The 22,283-nt window shown below is 39.7% G+C and overlaps 3 protein-coding genes across 5 annotated transcripts in view; 2 read left to right on the forward strand and 1 right to left on the reverse strand.

Moving 5' to 3' along the window:
* Window positions 1-2,599: 2,599 nt before the first annotated feature.
* LOC109902055 (type-4 ice-structuring protein LS-12-like) lies at window positions 2,600-4,256 on the reverse strand. The gene is made up of 4 exons (XM_020498113.2): window positions 4,180-4,256; window positions 3,741-3,809; window positions 3,330-3,447; window positions 2,600-2,989 (listed from the first exon to the last, which is right to left on the reverse strand). The coding sequence occupies exons 2-4, from the start codon at window positions 3,784-3,786 to the stop codon at window positions 2,749-2,751; spliced, it is 405 nt and encodes a 134-aa protein (XP_020353702.1). The 5' UTR covers window positions 3,787-3,809; window positions 4,180-4,256; the 3' UTR covers window positions 2,600-2,748.
* A 2,317-nt stretch (window positions 4,257-6,573) lies between these two features.
* rbm8a (RNA binding motif protein 8A) lies at window positions 6,574-10,241 on the forward strand. Of its 2 annotated transcripts, none has more exons than XM_020498112.2 (6): window positions 6,574-6,702; window positions 7,560-7,619; window positions 7,756-7,833; window positions 8,039-8,175; window positions 9,229-9,365; window positions 9,685-10,241. In XM_020498112.2, exons 1-6 carry the CDS (start codon window positions 6,642-6,644, stop codon window positions 9,731-9,733), a joined length of 522 nt encoding a protein of 173 aa, XP_020353701.1. In that variant the 5' UTR covers window positions 6,574-6,641; the 3' UTR covers window positions 9,734-10,241. The 2 variants fall into 2 exon arrangements, with proteins under 2 accessions (XP_020353701.1, XP_020353700.1); XM_020498111.2 differs by having other exon boundaries at window positions 6,577-6,708.
* A 9,316-nt stretch (window positions 10,242-19,557) lies between these two features.
* The window catches only part of LOC109902052 (OTU domain-containing protein 7B), a 31,511-nt gene continuing 28,785 nt past the window's right edge, over window positions 19,558-22,283 (forward strand). For both annotated transcript variants that reach the window (XM_031786750.1, XM_031786751.1), the window contains exon 1: window positions 19,558-19,766. The gene's annotated coding sequence lies outside the window, so the exon portion shown is untranslated. The remainder of the gene's footprint in view (window positions 19,767-22,283) is intronic.

Consider the following 22,283-nt stretch of genomic DNA (forward strand, 5'->3'; position numbering starts at 1 on the left):
CTCAACATTGACTTGATGAATGATTATTTGATTCCTTGGGTTGCTACAGCACACACAGTGTGCCTCTATGTGAGTTACATTTTCTAAAACCAATAAAGCATGCAGCCTTTCATCTTAAGGGTCCATAGCTGTGTGGAAGACTAGTGATTTTGTTGTTATGTGTCAAAATTGACAACAAGTCATGGTCTACCTCATTGCTTTGAGACAAAAAGCCCTAATATGCAGGTTCTATATCAACATATGTATACTTATTTTTAAAGGATGTACAACATTCTCCAGATTGCAACCATCTCTCCATTATGATGTAGTGTTGTTTATTATAGGTAGGCAGGCCTATATTCAAGTTACAATATCTGCGAAGCTGTAGTCGAGGCTGAGCAAACACCACTGCCTCATCCCTTAACTCTTTGTCTCATTCAGTTTCAGAGATGTTCACCCTTTTCCATTTACTTTTCAAAGCAATGAGAGTATGGAAGGGACTGCACAGATTTTGGAGAGGGATGTTTTCCATCTTCCCTTGTTGCCAACTGAGAGGACAAAATACAAAAGACAGGTAGGCCTACATGAGGTAGGCCTTAAATGAGGTAAATTTTGGCCTGTCAAAACATCAACAAACTTTCCATCTAAAACTGAAAATAATTGATATTTAGATTACTATATCAATGATGATGACGTTGAAGCCATAAGCTTACATTGCGGATGCACGGACAACACTCTAGTCTAGTGTCTAGTCTGCCTGAAGTGGGATGGATCAGCATCCCAAATGTCCATTCGGGCACGCTGATTGGTTGAAAGGAACAGCCTTTTTTTGATGACTACGATGATGAAGAAGAAGATGGTGGTGGTGGTGATATAGAGAGCAATAGTGATGAAGTTTTTTTTGTAGGCACTAACTCTGCCATGGTTCATTGAACAAAGCCTATGTGAAAATGAATGGAGTTTTTGTAGGATTTTTGGATAAACACGAAAATAAGGGCTGTGGTAAACACAGGTTTAGGAGATCTTATACATTTTTGTTCTATGAGATAATCTTCATCAGCTAACATCACTTTTTGTTCATTTTTAATTAAGCATTTATGTAACTTTAAAAAACTTTACGCACTTAAAGACTTTGTAATTCATAAAGTTCATGTTAACTGACTGACACCTCATAGAACAAAACCTATAAGATCTCATAAAACTGTTTTAACCTCAGACCTTATTTTCGCCGTTTATTCCAAAACTCTATTCTTTTCCCATTAACTTTGCCCATAGTAATGGCTGAACGAACCAGAGGTAAATTATTTCCGGTTTTAAGGACTACAAACGGTCGTACTCTGTATGATTAGGGTTTAAGAATGTAATGGTGATGTCGTGATGATTATAAAGCCTATGAATTGCACTATCAAAATATACTGTATATATTATTATTTTGACCCCCTTCAGTTACGTGGTGGGCTATTCCTCTGAAGTCACTCATGTCAGGCTTCTCGGATGCACAACTGTGCCGCGCGACTTTCAGCGTTGCGGTCTCATTCGACACTGGAGACTTTGGAGCCATCCCTGCGGTCACCACGTCTGCCGTGAGTGCATGGATCGGATCACAGATGATGGTTTCCCGCGACATCAAGGGGTTTATAGCTCAAATCCCTGTCCACAGTGTAAATCAGTTATAGGCTACTAAATATGTAACCGTGACTGTATATTAGTGCCTTTTCCTGAGTTTTTGTAACCGTGTCTTTTTCTATGCACTTTGTAGTCCCAGCATGTCCCTATTTCCCAGTCAATTCAACAGAGCTACGGTATCATCAAGACAAAGGACAAGCAAAGCTATTTCACCATTTATCTCCTCAATCAGATCAGATTTTCATTGTCATCTTTTGGACATTCTATGCATTTAATGAGTGTGTGTAGTTGGCCTAGGCCACAGTCAATGACATGAATGTAACAATCTAAATGTAGCTGATGCTAAACTCCATCCAATACAAATTACATTTAAAGAATAGTAACAACTCGGGCTCATAGACAGGGTTGGGGAGAAACTGATTGAATGTAATCATGTTATCTGATTACAAAAAAAATAGTTCCAGCTAAAATTATATAATCATATTACAGATACATTTGGATTACTTGCTTGCAAAAAGGCGCAAATTTAGCTTGTTCCACCTGAGCAAGTCTGACCATGAATCAGAGACCACAATGATGACACACCAAATGCGTTTGATGGATCGTTTTTGTCTTCTAATGCCTCTTAAGGGGAAAGTAATACGATTACATTACTGAGTATGGGTAATCCAAAATTACAGATTATTATTTATTTTTTTGCAGGTTACTAGTAACTGTAACAGATGATGTAACGGATTATATTTAGTAAGTAACCTACCCAACTCTGCTTATAGGCTATATGATAGAGTGGCCCAAAGGTCAGTATATCAAAAACAAATATTGACTTGCATTTCAATAAGCACTTCCCATCAAATTCCACCCAGAAATGTATCTAATTTCAACCCCATAATTTGACTTTGAACCTTCAATAAATTACACAGCAGTACACAGTGCATTCATTTAATCTGCAATGTGCCCATGTGAACCACAGAGAAAACAATCACAGACAAAATGGTCACCTTTCATGCTTTTATTGGTGATGTCAAGAGAAGGAGTGAGGTAGACTTGACGCAGGTGAAACAGACAGAGGGGAGATGGTTTTTCCTTTCTATGGTCTGGGCTGAACCAAAAGTGAACCCAAGCTATGGGGATGTTACGTTAGATTTACTGGGGGGGGAGGAGAGCCTTGGTTTGGTCAACCACGGTCTGGAAGAGCTGCTCCATCTGGGCCTGCAAGTCATCAGCCAGAGGCTTGAACTGGGCCTGCAGTTTATCAGCCATGGGACGCACTTGCTTCTCGATGTCACTGACAAAGGATTTCATCTGCTCCTGGATCTTCTCAGCATGCTCCTGGATCTTGTCAGTCAGAGGCGTGATTTGAGTCTTACCCTCCTCCAGGTAACCCCTATGGGTAAAGAGACACACTTAGAGAGACGTTTTCCAACAGCTGTAAGCTCAGCGAGCAAGCTAGCTTTAAAGCCGACTCTATGGTACTGATGTGAAAACAGACATGTTTTAAAGGTAATATCCCTGTGAAGTACAATGTTACGAAAAAATGAAAATGAATAGTAACAATTTGAATGAGTGATCTATTTAGAATGACTTGATATCTTAAACGTGAAGAGATTCAACTCCATACAGAGTTGATGGTACTTATTTTGTTGATCTGCAATAAAATCCCCCCTCAAGAGAAGTAGTCTATTATATTAAATTATATTGGAAGAGTGTTGTGGTCTGTGACGTACTGAGCCTGGCTGATCAGCTCATGAGACTTCACTTTCTCAATGGCGTCCTGGAAGTACTTGGTGAGAGTCTCGATCTCAGCAGGGATGTCACGCTTCACCAGGGAACTGGACTCACAGCCTGTCATACACACACACAGAAAACCCACTTAGTTACACACACTCACTACACACACAGTATTGTGTTCAGTCAGAAAACAAGGATGGATGTAGTTATGATTGAAGAGGTTATAGATGAGCAGAGAAGTAAAAGGCTTGATTTTCAAATACATATTTATCCTCTGAATTACCTTGTTTAGCAGTTATGCGTTACTCAATTACTATTCATGAGTAGTATTAGGTATAAATGCAGATTACGATAGAAAGTCAAAGATTTTTCTTTGTTGCGGAACAATTTGTGTAATGAATTCTTACCAATGGCCAGCACAACAACAAGGGCAGCGACGATAGAGAATTTCATGATTGCTAATGGGCAAGGTGGATCTACAGGAGAGGAGACAAGAGGATTAGGACGACAACAGGGAGTTTCAGATGCAACATTGTACACTACATGGCAATTGACACTCTAAGATATTCTATTCACTTTCAGAAGTTGCACTTATCCTGGTGAAACCAGGTAAATGTGATGAAACTTACCACATTAAGATCTCAGTAGAAATTGGTATCATATTTAACCATGTAGTCATAATGAAAACTTTACAGTACTTAGATGTATCTCTCTTGAGGCTACTACTAAGAAAAAGACACACTCAACACTCTGTATATACACAATAAATATGAGGCTACACTTTTAAGCGTTAAACCAATATACTGAGACATTGGGATCAGACAGAGAAAACCATGGAAGACTTACCTTTACTTCTGGGGGTTCTTGGACCTAACGGTACCTTGTGTCTGGGGCCAAGTGGTTTTATAGCTCCTGCTGGAGAAAAGGGGCCTGGCCCAAATCTTATTGGCTACTACATGTAAGGAAGTGAACTGAGGTGGAATGTGCAAATGTGTAGTGTTGGCTGATGAACCTTGATGTGTTGCCTGTCACAATAATGACACAAAGTCCAAATGTGTGTATTGATTGGGTTCGAGATAAAGTGCTTGCACCACAGTTAAAACACATAATACTGATTGAATAAAAAAGTTACATTCAATCCAACCTATCCTGTCATCCCTTCATTGTGTAGGCTTAACGCAATCATTAATAGATTAGTTCTTTCTTGAAAAAAAATGTAAAGATGCCCATTTTTTAAAATGATTTGGGTATGCATTTTAGGTTACCCTCGTCTTTTAATTTGGGTTCAACTATACGGCAGTTGGAAGTTGCATCATTTTGTTTTCCCCCCTCATTCATTTGTTTCCAATGTTTTGAGGTTTTATCAACTCGTTTTCTAAATGATTGGCAGAGCTAGCATTTTTATAGAAAAATAACATTGGTTTTGGGGCAGTAACTCCCAGCAACACAAATGAGAGAAGCTTGGTATTGTGCGTGTTAACCAGGGTTGAGGTCCATTCGAATTGAAGGAAGTAAATTCTAGTCTGGCTGATACAGTAAACTGAAATTACAATTCAATAATTGGAAAAGGGCATCTGTTGTCAATGAGTTCTCAATCATCTGAAAAGGGGATGCTATTTATGTCAAACGTTTTGGAAATGTTCAATGTTCAACTTCCTGAATAGCTAGTCTTTATTACACAGCCATGAAACACACATTTCTTAGAAAAACACTGATAGTAACATGACTGATAACGCCTTTTCTACTTTACAGGTCGGACATCCCTTAGAACAGTAATATCTGTCTATCAGCGATTGCCTCACTGCACATTACCACTGTTACAGTTCCAGGCAGAAACAGAGGGCCTCAGATAAACCCATCACATCAGGGGAATGGTAGATGCATTATTTGTATATGAACTTGCTATTCCTGAGGACATCTATTTCGGTTATAATGTGAAACTAATGGGAATTGCATTGTTTTATGGTTTGGTTTAGGTCAGTTGGAGTCAGCAAAAGAGCAAACATTTCCTGTTCAGTTGATAGATTGAGAACAGAGATATTGGTATGTGCTCCAATAGTCGCATGCTATAGTTTAACGTGGACAACGTCCCGATTTTTCTGTACTGTTGGATTATCTTTCTCTACTGGGTAATCTAAGGTAATGATGACACATATTATCATACATATATACAGCAAGATTGATCCTCTTTGATATAAAGATGATCTTAAATGTAACACATTGGAAATACATAAGATATACTGTATATAAATTGCACATTGCATGAATGAATATGAATAGAAAGAACCATCATTAAAAAATGTCATATGACTTCATTCATTATTTTGCATCTCTCCAAGCAATGCAATTATCTCAGGAAATTAGATTGGCTGGACCAGAGATCCCAATGTGAAATAGTTCACATGTGCCCAAGATGTTGACTGAACAATTTGTCATAAATATCACCCTCCTCCAACTCGTGGATAAAGTAGTTTTTGTATTTCCAAGTTCTTTCATTATTTTTCAATCTCTGCATCTTTCTTTGTATGAAGTTTATGATTCACTTAAGGGAATGCAAAGTTTAGCTAATTCTGCACAGTGCAGGCAAAGAAAAGACAGCAGTCACTGCGTAGGCTGATGTGAAAAGATTGTGCTGAGATTGGTAGTTTCAGCAACTTTCTTACAGAAAGGCACAGCCTATTTTGTTGAGGAAGATCTCTCTCTAGGTTATTCTGAATTTATTTGCTGACCTTTTCCCAAGATGTTGTGATGTGTGTTGTGCTGTCCCTGCTCCGGCCTACATGTCAACGCATTTACATTTAAGTAATTCAGCAGATGCTCTTATCCAGAGCGATTTACAGGAGCAATTAGGGTTAAATGCCTTGCTCAAGGGCATATCGACATATTTTTTCAGCTTGTCAGCTCGGTTACTGCTGGCCCAATGATCTTAACTGCTAGGCTACCTGACATTTGCATCTATGAAATTCAACTACTAAATATAAACTAACTGACAAATATAAGCTAACTGACAAATAATTCGGTGGGACCAATACATACCCATACCCATGTATTAATGTATTCATTCAGTTTTCATTATTTCACATTTCTAAATATATATTGGATTCTATTTAGATTCTTTCTATACCGTTTCTGACAACCGGGGTGTATTCATTAGTAGTATTCCGCTGCAAAACGTTTAGCATCAGACGACACGTTTAGAAATCGGAATCCAACTAATGAATGAACACTAATGAACACACCAGGCAGGGATACTTCCCGGATATCGTCTACGTTCACGCGCATTAGCGCAAAAAACAGAAGCTAACAACATGGCTGACGTACTAGATCTTCATGAAGCGGGAGGCGAGGACTTTGCTATGGATGAGGATGGTGATGGTAAAATTTATGAAACAGTAGTTCTGTGTTGTTGTTTTTTGCTTACTATGGACTCGCTAAAAATGCGTATTTTGGGTATGTTCGGCTAACTGAGTGAATAGTATCCGCAAATCGTGGATGCGTGTTGCCTGTTGGGCCTTGCAGCCATTCAAACATGCTAGTTGGCTAATGTATTGTTGGTAATAACTTTTTGAATTGTGCCTATTTCGTTTAGAAAATATTTATTAGCCAGCGAATATGTATATTTGCCACTCATCTTACACCCATAAGAACTGGCATTGTTAAAATAAGGCGATTAGGTTGTGAACTAAGCTATCTGGCTAACGTAACTAACACCAAGGTAGCTATGTAGACAATACATTTGTTTGGAAACTACGACGTCAATGTTAATAACTCGTAAATTACATAATCAGCCTTTCTTGTCGACTATTGTAAATTGATGGCGATTAGCGTGTGCGCTAACGAACGTTAGAAAGTTAACGCTAGATTTACCTCTAGCTACACCAATCCAAAGATTAACGTATCATAACTACTGTTAATAACGTTAGCTAACATCCTTTCAATTTATGTGACCAATCTACTTTAGCAAACGTTACTACACCAAGCTAGCTAATTAATTTGTTTGTAAACCGTGGGGTCACGGTTTACAAACGTTAGCTATTATTATTACTATTAAACGTTAAGCTATTATTACTATTAAACGTTAGCTATTATTTATTTTTTCTGTATAGTTACTGTAGCTAGCTGTCTTTTACTAACGCGTTAGGCTATTTATTAGTTATACTCTAGGTAAGTCAGTAGTTATAATTTTCAGTTCACTAATGTGTTTCTGTAATGTCTTCATTCCCCAGACAGCATCCACAAGTTAAAAGAGAAGGCAAAGAGGAGAAAGGGTCGAGGTTTTGGTTCAGGTGAGTTAGCACTGCAGTTCTGACTCCTAACCTGGCTGTATTCTGCCAATTTTTCAATAGTATATGGACAGTGTACAATTATGTTTTAGGTGGGATGCATGATGCAATTTCTTCCCTTTGTTCTCTGCTGTGCTAGAGGAGGGAGCAAGGTCCAGAGTGAGAGAGGACTATGATACCGTGGAGCAGGATGGAGATGAGCCAGGTCCTCAGAGATGTAAGTGCCATGATGAACCTAGGGTGGACAGTCACTTCTGAATGGGGTGTTGATTTGAAACTGTGGTTTGTACGTTGTCCAAGTTTCAAATGCTCATTCCAATATGAGTTTAATTTAAATATTGTGTTTATAAGCAGGTGGTAGCCCTAGTTAACCATAGAGGCAGTTATTTAACATGGACATGTTTGTCTTTTGATTCTCTCAGCTGTGGAGGGTTGGATCCTTTTTGTGACTGGGGTACATGAAGAGGCCACTGAGGAGGACATCCACGACAAGTTTGCGGAGTTTGGAGAGATCAAGAACCTACATCTGAACCTGGACCGAAGAACAGGTTACCTCAAGGTTAGGCCCAATTCCCATATCTACACAGCACATTTTAAATTAGGATTTGTTGCTTGGCCAGTTTTGACAGGATTCATTTGCCTGGCTAGTATTGTAAGTTTCATAATTGTGTAATCTGTTGTGCAATGCTCTTTTAAGCCACAAGATGGCAACAATACACTGGACATGGACAAATGACAATGGGCCTTTTGTGACTTTACAGCTGAGCAGACATTAAAATTATGCTGTGGTGTAAAATATTTTTTGGGGGTTGTCTCTTTATATTTTTGACAACTTTTATTCCACTACATTCTTAAAGAAACTATGTACTTTTTACTCCCATTTTTCCTGACACCAAAAAGTATTTGTTACATTTTGGATGCTCAAGTGGGACAGAATTCTGGTCCAATTCACGCAGCTATCAATAGTAACGCGTTGTCATCCCTACTGGCTCTGATCTGGCGAACTCACTAAACACAAATACTGCATTTGTAAATGAAGTCTGCGTTGTTGGAGTGTGCCCCACCACCACCACTGTACATTTAAAACAAGATACTTTTTTTTACTTGAGTCATTTTCTATTAAGGTATTTTTACTTTTACCCAAGTATGACAATTGAGTGCTTTTCCACCACTGAAATTAGCATTCCAACAATATCTGTACCATCATTAACTGGTTACTAAGTAGTGTGGTTGGACTATAGCGGTTAGACTATAGCAGGGCAACACTTCCTGCTCATCTCAACGTCAAAGCATCACACGTTCAGGGAATCCAATGGGCTGCTTTGGCATTAGCTACCTAGCACGACGACGCAAAAGCCTGTTTAATTAAGAACTAGCTGCATTTCGATCACACCAATCTGCCATTTTATGTTATGGGATAATTAGGAATACAGTGACACCTACCATGTCTGTATTGCGGTATGTATTCCTGTGCTTTTTAGTCTGGGTTCAGAGGTACTCGTATTGACCTGCGACAGTTACGACAAGAAGGGGAAGCCCCATTGTCGTAATATGGCTATTTTTTTTACTTTATTCACTGACTCATGTATTTGCTCATCAACCCTTTTCACAGGGTTATGCGCTGGTGGAGTATGAGACATACAAAGAAGCCCAGGCAGCCATGGAAGGGTTGAATGGCCAGGACATGATGGGCCAGCCTATCAGTGTGGACTGGGGCTTCGTCAGAGGACCACCCAAGAGCAAGAGGAGGTGAGTGTCATAGAGTGAGCAGTATTCTGCTGTGTGGAGGGTAATTGTAGGGGTTTGGAGCTGCGAGAACAGTTTAAACAAGTGTGCAAACCCAGAGCTAAGGGCTTCACTTGGTTATCTCCATTTCACATCTTAAGTATAAGATGTGACTCGTTTGGGTCTATATAAAGAGGGGAACAGAATGGGTGCAGTGGCTTAACTTGATTTTTAAAAAACAGATAAATTACTGATTCAAATGTAGGTTTACGTGTGTAAATTTGTAGTCCTGTGTGTTCTAAATGGGTTTGTTGATTTGAAATCTTTCATCTGTTCCCCACAGGGGTGGTGGACGTAGACGCAGCAGGAGTCCAGACAGGAGACGACGTTGATTCCCTCACATAGCGTAGCCCCAGTTCCCGAGCAAGGGCTGTTGTCATCTACTCTTGAAAGTTTTTTTTAATTTTTTTTATTAACATTTGTGCTTTGTAATAATGCTAACTTCACTGATGGCTCTATGGTAAATCGGTTTAAATTGCAAATGGTCCTGACAAGTGTGCTTTAGAGACAAAATTATTAGTTGTTCCAGAAAAATGGCAGGGCTGCCATTTTATTTTATTTTTTCTGAAACAAAGAACACCAAATGCACTATGATCAGTGAAACTTTGTTGCATAAAAAAACTGTTTTTAAGTAGTGGTATGTGTTTTCTTATGGATCTTTCTATTCTGTTTCAAGGTTTAATTTGGTTGTGTTCTGGGCCCTGTTTTCCAAAAGTTCATTGTTATAACCATAGGATCCTTGGTTTTAATGATGAACATACTCTTTAATGTTTTTGGGAAACTGGGCTTTTGTGCAGCTTTTTTTTATGTATTACTTGGGAATAAAACATTTTAAGTGGATCGTGTGTGCCATGGTCATTTATGTTAGCAAGGTAAATGTTTTTTGGGAGTGTGTGTATGCTTACACTGAACAAAAATATAAATGCAACATGTAAAAGTGTTGGTCCCATGTTTCATGATCTGAATTAAAAGATCCCAAAAAGTGTCCATTTGCACAAAAAGCTTATCTCTCAAATGTTGTGCACAAATGTTTACATCCCTGTTAGTGGGTGTTTCTCCTTTGCCAAGATAATCCATCCACCTGACAGGTGATATATCAAGAAGCTGATTAATCAGCATGATCATTACAGATGCACCTTGTGCTGGGGACAAAGGGCCACTCTGAAATATGCCATTTTGTCACAAAATGTCAAAGGTGTTTCAAGTTGAGGGAGCGTTTGGCATGCTGACTGCAGGAATATCCACCAGAGCTGTTGCCAGATAATTGAATGATAATTTCTCTGCCATAAGCTCTATCAAATGTCACTTTAGAGAACTTGGCAGTATGTCCAACCGACCTCAACTGCAGACCACATGTATGGTGTGTTGAGCAGGTTGCTGATGTCAACGTTGTGAACAGAGTGCCCAATGGTGGCGGTAGGGTTATGGTATGGGCAGACACGCTACGGACAACAAACAATTGCATTTTATCAAAGGCAATTTGAATGCACAGAAATACCGTAACGAGATTCTGATGAGGCCTATTTTCTTTAAAGGTATCTGACCAACAGATGCATATCTTTATTTCCAGTCATGTGACATTCATAGACTTGGGCATAATGAATGTTTCAATTGACTGATTTCCTTACACAAACTAAGTCATTGATTGTTGAATTTATATTTATAAACGGTGTTTTGAGCCCTGAATGCTGATTGGCTGACAGCTGTGGTGTATCAGACCATATACCAAGGGTATGACAAAACATGTATTTTTACTGCTCTAATTACATTGGTAACCAGTTTATAATAGCAATAAGGCACCTCAGGGGTTTGTGGTATATGGCCAATATACCACAGCTAAGGGCTATCCAGGCACTCTGCTTTGTGTCGTGCATAAGAACAGCCCTTATCCGTGGTATATTGACCATAACCCCCCCATGCCTTATTGCTTAAATATCACAGGAGGTTGGTGGCACTTGTGGTAATGACTGGAGTGGGTTCATGGGAATTACTGGAGTGGAATTGGTGGAATGGCATCAAACATGGTTTCCAGGTGTTTCATGTCATTCAATTCACTCCATTCTGGCCATTATTATGAGCCGCTCTCCCCCCAGCAGCCTCCTGTGATGTATCTACAGTATGTGTATATGAATTAGTCGACCTTTATGCAAGATAATGAAATGTACAGGTACAGTGTCTTATGAAAGTACTCATACCCCTTGATTTATTCCACATTTTGTTACAGACTGAATTCAAAACAGATTAAATAATGTTTTTTTCTCACCCATCTACACACAAGACAACATAATGACAAAGTGGAGACATGTTTTGTGGTGGCATTTTTCTGCTTTACCAAATGAGGAGGGTTACAAACTACACACCAGTCAGTTACACTTAAACTACATCTTTTTATTAAGAGCTTTGCAATAGCCCTTTTTGACTTTCAATGGTGCTTTATCTCTAATAAACCATTGAAAAGTACCAACAGAAAAGTACAAAGATCTTTTATAGCCAAGATACACCCCTCTCAGCTTACATGATGAATCACAGATCTTAGGAACTGTTCACAAAAAAAGACTTACTTGAGAGAGAGGAGTATCCCATAGCCAGATAGCATTTGTTATAAATTATCATTGTTTGTTTCCTAAAATGAGGTTCTAATCTTGTTCCCTGTCCTTCATAGCACAGAACTATTACCTCATCCAAGGCATAACTCAATTGTCAACTCTAGATACTCCCATCTCAAGTAAACCCCCTCTTGACCCCACTCCTGGACAAGTCCACTGAGGGGAGTGAGCCTCTAGGTCATACACTATCCCAGGATAAGCACACAGACATTGTGAAGACAAGTAATTGGTTCCCCATTAATCACGCCATCCCTTCACATTGTTTAAGAATAGGTAAAGACACATTCACATATGAAGACAATGTTCCATTCTGTCCTCTTCCTTTTCTGATATTCCGCATAGCACCAGGGACATGTGAAAGACAAGCCTGACCTCTCCCCTCTCTGGGCCCCAGGTGACTGAGCCCCAGCTGAAGGAAAAGTGCAACTGCCAACACTATAGTCCAAAGGGATACATTCTAATGACAAGTATCTCACATAAGCACATTATGCAAATAAAACATCTTAATTATCTATGTTATCAGTTTTTAGAAATGTTTTCTAATTTAAATATTCACACCCCTGAGTCAATAGTTTGTAGTAGAAGCACATTTGGTGGCGACAGCTTTGAGTCATCTTGGGTATGTCTATCAGATTTGTACTTCTCCCATTCTTCCTTGCAGATTTTCTCCAGCTCTGTTAAGTTAGATGGGGAGTGGCGGTGAACAGCAATCTTCAAGTCTTTCCACAGATGTTCAATGGGAACCAAGTTTAGGCTTTGGCTGGGCCAAAGGACTTTCACATTCCTGTTCTTTAGCCATTCCAGCATTGCTTTGGCTGTATGCTTAGGGTCATTGTCCTGTTGGAATGCCCATTTTTGCCCCAGCCTAAGGTTGTTTGCACTCTGAAGCAGGTTCTCACCAAGGATTTGCCTGTATTTGTAAATTCACATCAGGGATGCTGTAATATGTTTTACAGTAAAGAAAATAGTACTGTAAACTATATTACAGCATCACTGCTGTAAAGCAAAATTACAGTATTAAACTGGCAACTGTGATGCCAGTATAACGCTGTAAATATACAGGGAAAAGTTTTTCAGTGCACCCTTCCTTACCAGTCCCCTAGTCCCTGCCACTGAAAAACAGCCCAACAGCATGATGCTGCTGCCACCACAATGCTTCATGGTATGGATGGTGTTAAACAGGTGATGAGCTGTGCATAGCACTTTGAATTCAGGTCAGAGTTACATTTGTCTTATGAGCTCAGTCTTTCTAGTGCCTTTTTGCAATCTCCAGGGGCCTCAAAACAGTTGCGTAAATGTCTGCTTGCGCCAGTCAGTGCAGGTACAAATAATGACATTCATAAACTTAGCGCACGCCATACATACACATGTTTCCTTTATAAATCAGACCTGTGGTAAAATTGTGCTTGTGTGAATGAGCTTTAAAACTCTGCCTAAAAACGCCTCCTTTCATCTTTTATGACGGCAATAAAGCCCTTTATTTGCTGTATAATTTGTAACTATTGGCATTAGGCCACCGTAGCCAAAACACAAATTGTTGTTTAATATTACGTTTATCAATAGATTATTGGGTTTATATGCCCTGCCTTTTTATAGGGTCTGACATTAAATAGGCAATGATGTCGCGCCCCTATAGCACATGCTGCGGCACAGCAATACTGCAGCCCATACTGTCAAATATGTTACTTATACTACAGGTCTATTTACTGTGTTGGCAGAACGTTTTAATCTTTATCAGTAATTTATACTATACCTGGATAATGAATGTGTTTCTTAAAGTGAATGCGTTTCTTAAAGTGAAAACAATGGCAAATTGTCGTGGACCTGTCAGAAGATCGTTTGAATTCAACAATGTTTTGCATTGACTTCCCCCCCCAACCTAAATAAAATAGGATGAACTGCCCGCGAATTCTGAAACATTGTTGGGCAAGCTACAAAATAATGCAATTACAGTACTTATTGTAGTTACAGTTCTATTTCTCGTGTGTTTTTGGTTCTAGTTGGATTATTTATTTTATAGCAGGCCTACTATTGTTATTGATTACTGCATTTTTGGGAAAGAGCATTGCAATTAAGGTATTTCACTGTACTTGTGCACGTAACAATACAAACTTGAAACGTGATACATAGGCCTACTTCAATTTAAAAGACCAGCTGTTAAATTCGTGTGTATACCGGCATTAGAAACCGCATTGCCTATGATATTGCAAAACTTGAAATACATATAGCCTATATATTTATAGGCTACTAGGTCAAATTAAATGAGAGATGCGCATGGTCATTTGTTATATGGCTTCTTCGGGAATATGAACCCATCATGGCCAGAAAAAGTGAGGAATATATTTTGCAATGGTTATGAATTAAAATAAATTGGGAAAATATTGCTCTCTATTCATTTTAGATTCTAAAAATAAAATCTAAAACAAGAATGGTTGCATTCTTTCTTTTTTTTTTATGAATCAGCTTTTGCACAAAATACTTACTTGCCAGCGTGTGCATGGTCTAAAGTTTGCATGGAGGGACATTTGTATACATGTGAACTTTTGCGCGAAAACTATATTTTGCACATATGTACGGTTTATAAATGAGGCCCCTGGCGTGCTGTCATGTACCTTTTTCTCAGGAGTGCTTTTCATCTGGCCACTCACATAAATCCCAGATTGATGAAGTTCTTTGGAGACAGTTGTCCTTCTGGCAGGTTCTCCCATCTCAGCCAAGTAGTTCCATGTTTCTTCCATTTCCCAATGATGGTGACCACTGTGTTCTTAGAAACATTCAACACTGTAGAAATTGTGTTATTCCCTTCCCCAGTTATATGCATCATCCAGTGACGATTATAGCATGTAAATATTGGTGGGACAAAAAAAATAAATGTTTTGGATGCATGCCTGCAAAGCCTCTATAACACTAAAATACATTAATTGCACTATAACGGTGACAAACGGTGCCCACAAACTGTTAGGGCCTACATAAAGATGTCCCAACACCTTACCACTGCTACACCTGGCTATCAGCAGAGCCTTGTCTGGTAGCAAAGCAGTTCATTCAGCCTCATTTACTAACTTTAAAAAAAAGCATAGCTAAGATAGCTGACTTGCTTAAACAAATGTGTTTTTTACTGACAATTGCGATGTACACACTATGGCATAAGGGGACTACGAGCGGAAAAGAGGCAATCCGTAATTTCGATTAAGACATTAATGAGCGAGCCAGTACAAACATAGTCAATACAACTATATATCAGCACTTTTGAAATGTACAGCGACAGAATTCAGAACATGGCTCGTTCTTTAGTATTCTCCCTGTACACCAAGTCAGAACCGTAGGATAAATAAAAGGGGGTATTTAAGCAGACAATGAAAGCTCTTAAAATGTTCAATTATGACATTTCTCTAAAACAGGCTATAGGTGCACCAACAAGTCAGAACAGTTGGCTAAATTATGAAGGGAAAAGGGACCAAATTATTAGGGGGAGGCACATGGGCTACTAACAGCTTACTACACAAAATACACTTTGTATTACATTCTTATCTACAGTATACATATCTCCCTGGCATATTACATCATTTATGCAGCATCACACAATACATGTTTGGACTCACCTTGTTCTGTTGTGCTCACTTGAACAGGAAGGTGGGGTGGCGGTCTTTCATGGGCAAATTTTGTCATCAAATTCTGAAATTCTCTGGATTTATGGTGCTTTCAAGACAACAAGGTTGAATCATGATGAAGTCAGTGGTCTTCAGGTCAGAGCCCTAGAAAGAGGCCAGATTTCCGTCATGCAATTCGGAGAAAATGTATTTTCCCAGTCTGAGCTCATATTCTTCCAAGTTCCCAGTTGTCTTGAACTCACTGAAGTCTGAGATTTCCCAGTTCAGAGTTTCTAGTTGTTTTGAGCAAAGCAGAAGTCATGCTGGATTGACAGTATGGCCAATGTTGAATGTTTATCATTTTATGCTTGGAAAAGAGACCCATAAAACCCATACTTGGACCACAAACCCACCCCCCTGAGTAACAGGCTAGTGATTGCTTTGCAATGCTTGCAGTTAGCCACTGATTCCTTCCAAACCACTCATTGTTGAATTTGTGATTTCCAACTTGTTGTGTAATGTTATGGCCAATGAGCACTGATAAGTTTTATCTATAATTTCTCTTCATTATCTCTCTTCATATGACAAGGATTGAAAAGGATGACGACTTCTAGCTTGCTAGCTAAGATTTGGAAAATATGACGTTGACATGATCAGTCCAATCAAAGCTACGGTAGATATAACATGATTTGACGTCATTTTATCTGTGGCCAATGACCTTGAGCCTTCTTGGATGGGCACTTCTAATGTAACTCTGGCAGCACCCAAGAGGCTTGACTTTCAAGCTCTACCTGTAGATTTTGCGTTGACATGGTGTCAGTGACAGGACACGGATCCAATCACTGCACAACTAGAGAACATTACCAACCGCTATGCTCCATTTTATCTGCTGGCAGCACCACCACCTCAGAAAGAACTGTGCTAGGCTGAAACACTTGCATTTTTTGAGCTGCCTTACTCAAGAAAGCAAAAAAGAGACCATGTTTGTATGTGGCTTTATTAACTCACCTGCCCTGAATGACAGAATTGTTATGAGACCAGTGGCGACCTATGTTGGACATCTACGGACAGTTCCTTGAACTTCATGGTATAGTTACTGCTCAGAGGTGCACTTCTTCTTCTTCTTCTTCGTCATTGGGATTGGGTTGGCAGGTCGCATCCAACTTTTAGGTGCATACACCACCACCTACTGTACTGGAGTGTGAGGCCAGTCACAGCCAACCTACATTAACTTCTGGTAATTCAAAATTGGGAGAAAAGGTAAATAACCCTGCCAACTATTAGCCCTCACTAAAAACAACACCACCCTATTCCAGTACTTAACCCTATCGGATCCTACTAGAGGCCAACAGCCTGGGAGAACAGAACACTGCCATTCAACATCCCCTGCAAATCTTTTGCAGTAAAACCTCACAATCCCAAGTTATTCGCTGCAGCTGCCACCACACAACCTCAATTGTCTGTGACTTATGTTCCAGTTATACAGTACAGTTGACAATCAATGCTAATAAACCCACCTTACTGAAGCACATATTATTCCCAGCCCTCTCTATTGGTCTCTGCATACTCACAGGAATCATTTCAGGATCCCTCACCTTGTACCTATCTTCCTCTACCACTGTTTTCACTGCTCCAGCATACACACTTTCTATACTACTCTGACCATGGCAACCTATCTTTCTCTCACCGGACACCTCCGATCTCTATAGCCCCATGGGCACCCCCACAGCTTACACATATTACTTTCTCCACTGATACTACACATTCCTTCATCTCATTACCTCCTGCACACTTCTTACATCTAGGAATCTCCCTCCTACACACTGCTGCAACATGACCATAAGCTTGGCACCTAAAACATTGTAGTATTTTCAGAAATAAAAGCTCTCACGAGATAACACATCCTAATTTCACCTTGTCAGGCAAAGACTCTGCCTCAAAACTCAGCAGGGCAGACATCTTCTGTTTCACCATGCTCTCCACTGGGTCTGCATCACACCAAATGACAGGCGTCACAGACACTAGGAATCTTCCATTAAAGCTGATCTTCCTCAAAACTTAATGCTACCCACGTTATCTCTCCTTGCAACGGCACCCTGCTCTGAAGAGCAAAGCAAGTCACAGTTATTATCCCTAGTACCGTAGTCAAGTGCGCCCGCTCCTTCTGGACGTTAGAAACATAATAAAGCCCACTTCGAGTTACTTTCACCAACTCAAGTCTCCAACCTCTTCTCCACCCAACCTGACACCACATATGGATCAGCTAGAATGCAAGGATCCATTCTCTCCACAAATCTCACTCCCACTGGGACAGAATCATCCCTGTCATCATCAGAATGAGGCACAAACTTGGCAGTCCTCACCACAGGTGCTTCACCCTCACTCTTGTCAGGTTCCATCTCTGAGCTACCGGAGCACATATCCCTCTTTTTCCACTTGATGGCAACCTTCCTCACAACATCGCTTCCTTCTACACTCAGTTCCTTTTCAGCAGTCACCACTGCACCGGCCACCGCATTTAATTAATCCTCACTCTCGTCACTCTCAATTTCCTTCTGTAGCTCTTACAAAAGTTCTGTGTGATCTTCTATTCCATATTCACTCAAAATATTTGACACCTTTCTCCTTTTTTTCCTTCTCTGCCCACCATCTTCTCCTTCATCAGATGTTCCAGAAGGCTTGTGAAATCCCCCACTCCATATTTACTCATAATATGTTCCACTTTCCGCCTTTTTTTTCCTGTCCACCATCTTACAGGCCATCTCGACTCAGCGCCCAGTGTAAACACTTGTCTTGTCTCAAAATCTTCTGACATGCACTGTCAACTGTGAGACCTTATATAGACAGGGGTGTTTCTTTCTAAATCCTGTCCAAACAATTTAATTGGCCACAGGTAGACTCCATTCAAGTTGAAGGGATATCTCAAAGATGATCAAAGGAAATTGGATGCACCTGAGCTCAATTTGGAGCATAGAAAAGGGGTGTGAATACTTATTTAAATGAGATATTAATGTATTTCATTTTCAATACATTTGCAAACATTTCTAAAAACAGGTTTACACTTTGTCATTTATGGGGTATTGTGTGTACATAGGTGAGAAAAAAACATTGAATCAGTTTTGAATTAGTGCAGTGTTTTTGTAAAAAATACTGATTTTATATATCTAATGTAGGCTTTAGTATGTTCAATTCATAAAATGAATACTCTTTTTGTATATTTAGAGTTTAAAAAAAGGGAGATTTTTTTTACAAATATATAGTCATAAAGTATTATAATCACACATCTTTAGTTTTCAACATTACTCTATAAATATTGAAGATAAATTAAATGTTAACATTTTAAACAACTTTACTAGGCTATTGAAAATCTGAGCCAAACCACTGTTTTGAAGAGTTTTGATTATGTACATTACTTTTCCTTGTGCTACAAAAGACCTTTCCCAAATATGTCCTGTTTAGTATGTAGAATACAGTTATCTTATTGCTGAGCGATGGGAGGCCATTTAGGGAGGTGAGACTTTGGCTTTGTGGCTCTTTGCTGACAGAAAAGTTCCCTTAATTATCCTTATTCCTAGTGAACCTCAATCTCCACCACACTCTTGGCCCAGAGTCAAACCCAATTCATGCTGTAACACAACAAAATGTGGAATAGGTCAAGGGGTATAAATACTTTCTGAAGGCACAAGTTTGCACATTAGCTACATCACCCAGATGACCTCATCGAAGGAACAGTTCCCGTCCCATCCCGAGCCTTGAATCGATTGCCTGCCTCTACTTTCTCTGCAGCCAATCGGCGTATGAAGGTTCCCCCACTCTCCCTTTTCCATTTGACGTTAGCTACACTGGGACGTTTCAGTCAAAAAATATCGTGTGGTCATTGGTGTTTTGGATTGTCAGTCAACATCAGTCTGTTTTGCGATTGGCAAGCGACATAATTTGGCTACCTCAGCTGGCCCGACTCAGAAGCGCCTTGGTTGACATTGTTGTTGTTGTAAGTAAGAAACTACTTTGTCGTTGAGTCTTGTGGTCTTTGGATTAATTGTAGACTGCAACCTCAGTATTAGCTCAAAGTCAGGAAAAACTGGTCTAATAAACTTGGTTTTCACAATATTTGTCGAGAGGAGGACCATTATGGGACGATGAAAGAAATATCTGCGAAGCCGCTCAAGGTAAGCAGACAAGGGACACTCAACTGCTAGCTAGCTATCCTTGCTAACGACTTTAGCTTGTAACATTATAGCTAGCTGGCAACATTTTGGACAGGACGACCCGTAGCTGGCTTTGTATGAACCTTTTTGTTGAGTTGGAAGGAACTAGCTCGCTAACTCATTAAATGAGACGTTTTAAGTGGGAGACTCCTAGACGGCTAAAACATGAACTAGCTAACTAAGTTACCTAGCTAACGTTAGCTAGTCAGCCCAGGCGTATAACACATTTAGCTACTAGCTAGCTAGACTTATCAACGTAACTTGCGTTAGTAACGGGCTAGCTAGCAATATGTCGCGTTAATAATGTTGCTTCGGTTACTGTGCCTTGCTAGCTAGCGTTAGTTAACTACGTGCAGGATAACTTTGCTAACATTAACGTTAGCTAGCTGGCTAGTTTTCTTTCTTGCCCATCTGCCTAGTTAGTCAGAGAAGGATAGGACGAAATGTACTATGCTTAGTTAACTAACGTTAGGTTCGTTAACAAATTTAGCTAGCTAACGCTTAGCCCATTCATAGACTACTTACACATACCAGTCGGCTCCTTTAGTAACGTTACATTTTTGGGCTAACTAGTTAACGTTAGCTGATTAGTTAGCCATTATACTCTCTCCTTGTACCCTCATACAACTCGCCTTGTATCATTCTCTCCCCATCTAACGCTAGGTCTATGAATCCATTTAAGGAATGAGCAACTTCAAACGGGAGGCCTCTGTCAGTCAATTGTTGGTGAAATATTCAGCAAATCGTAGCCCTGTTGCTTGCAATAATTAACGTTTTAAAGTAAACCCATAGACATGCAGAGCGTGTCCTGCTTTATAGTTATTTGCCCCAGAGTTTAATGATGTCCTGTATTTAGGCTATTGCTTAGTTAATTGTAAAACATTGACAATACATTTCAGTGGGTCACTAATATTCTTCCCTGACGATTAAAACCAGTGACATAGGCTTTGGCAGCTCCACAGTGTATATGTTTATGTAAAGACCTCTCCTCATTATGTAAACTATGCATTGCGCCATTGCCAACACCACTACAATGAAAGGGTAGCATTACACTTTGACTTGAATTATTCAGCTCTTTATTTACAATTGATTTTGTTTGCTTGTAGTCTGGTATAGGCAGCCATCCTGCAACATAAAAGTAGGACAGAGACATGCTCTTCACTTCTTAGGCCTACACGGCCTTTTCTCTGTTTCATTATGTAAAGAAGGCACATTGTTAGAAGAAATGAGGGTAGTCTAAACCTTAGCAACTCTACCTTCCCTGCAGCTTTCTGACTGCTGTTTGTATGCACTTCGACTTGAACCCATGTGTGTCTTGCACACACTACAAATACGCTATGCATTACACCATGATCATTGCCAGATGAAGCATCATTTTGGGAGTTATGATATCTGTGATTTGGCAAGAAAATTCTCACTCAAGACCATGTGGTTGTCGTTCAAGTTGTGATCATTTGCATTAAAACACTAGTCGATCGAGCCTACTGTTTGGGGAGAGAAAGGAAACAAAAGGGACAAATGCAGCAAATGTCTTTTTATAGTAGTACAAGTAGAATTCAGAGGGAGCGCACAAGCACAGTGAAATTCTGACGGATCTATTATTGCAGTGGGAGGAAGAAATGCATCTAGCCCTCCCACCTCTACTCATTTCAATGGCAATGCAGGGGGATGCTTGAAAGGCTAAATGGATGGGCTAACTGGCAAGAGGAGTGTTCCCCAGTGAGCAGATTGCTAGGGTGTGAGTGCAAGTTTGCATCGTCAGGCTTCGTTACACAAATCTTCCCCTTTTCAAGGAACGCATTGATCATACAGCGTCACACAGAACACCCGAGAACATCTTTTGGGGAGACTGTATAGTGTCCCTCTGTGATATTGAGATTCTCTAGTACAACTAAGACACTGTGAAGGACTGTTTTAATCCAGCAGTAAATGTCAAATATGTTACACAAAAAAAACAACAGCATCACATAGAACAAAATGGTGTTCTGAAAGCATTTGTTTGACAGTGATCACTAGTTCTTTTGCATAGAGCCCTTTGACACTTGACAATGAAACATGGAAAAACTGTGGTTCATGGCTTAATTTGCAATGTTTCATGCTTCTCCACCAACATTCAAATGTTTTGGTTTTTTTGCCTCTAAATTTCCTCGATTTATAAACACTAAACTATGTCAAACTGGATTGCTGGCTGAATCACAGGTGGGAGAAATATGACACTGATGACAGAGAGCATTATCACCATAATCCATGAAGGCAAGGGATTATCCTATTGACCTGGTGATGTCATAATTCGCTTCTATGTGGATGTTTTCAGGGTGTGCTTGTCTAGTTTATTGGTGTCCTTTTAGCCTTTGTGTGACGCACAGTGAAGTCATCCACACATGACAGATCTGTGTGCAGTTCCCTTGTGAGCACTCATGTCTTATTCGAACAGTTCTGTGGAGAGAAAAACCCAGAGTCCATCCATTTGTCCTTTAG

The sequence above is a fragment of the Oncorhynchus kisutch genome, linkage group LG13 (assembly GCF_002021735.2).
Source record: "Oncorhynchus kisutch isolate 150728-3 linkage group LG13, Okis_V2, whole genome shotgun sequence".
Lineage (NCBI taxonomy): Eukaryota > Metazoa > Chordata > Actinopteri > Salmoniformes > Salmonidae > Oncorhynchus > Oncorhynchus kisutch.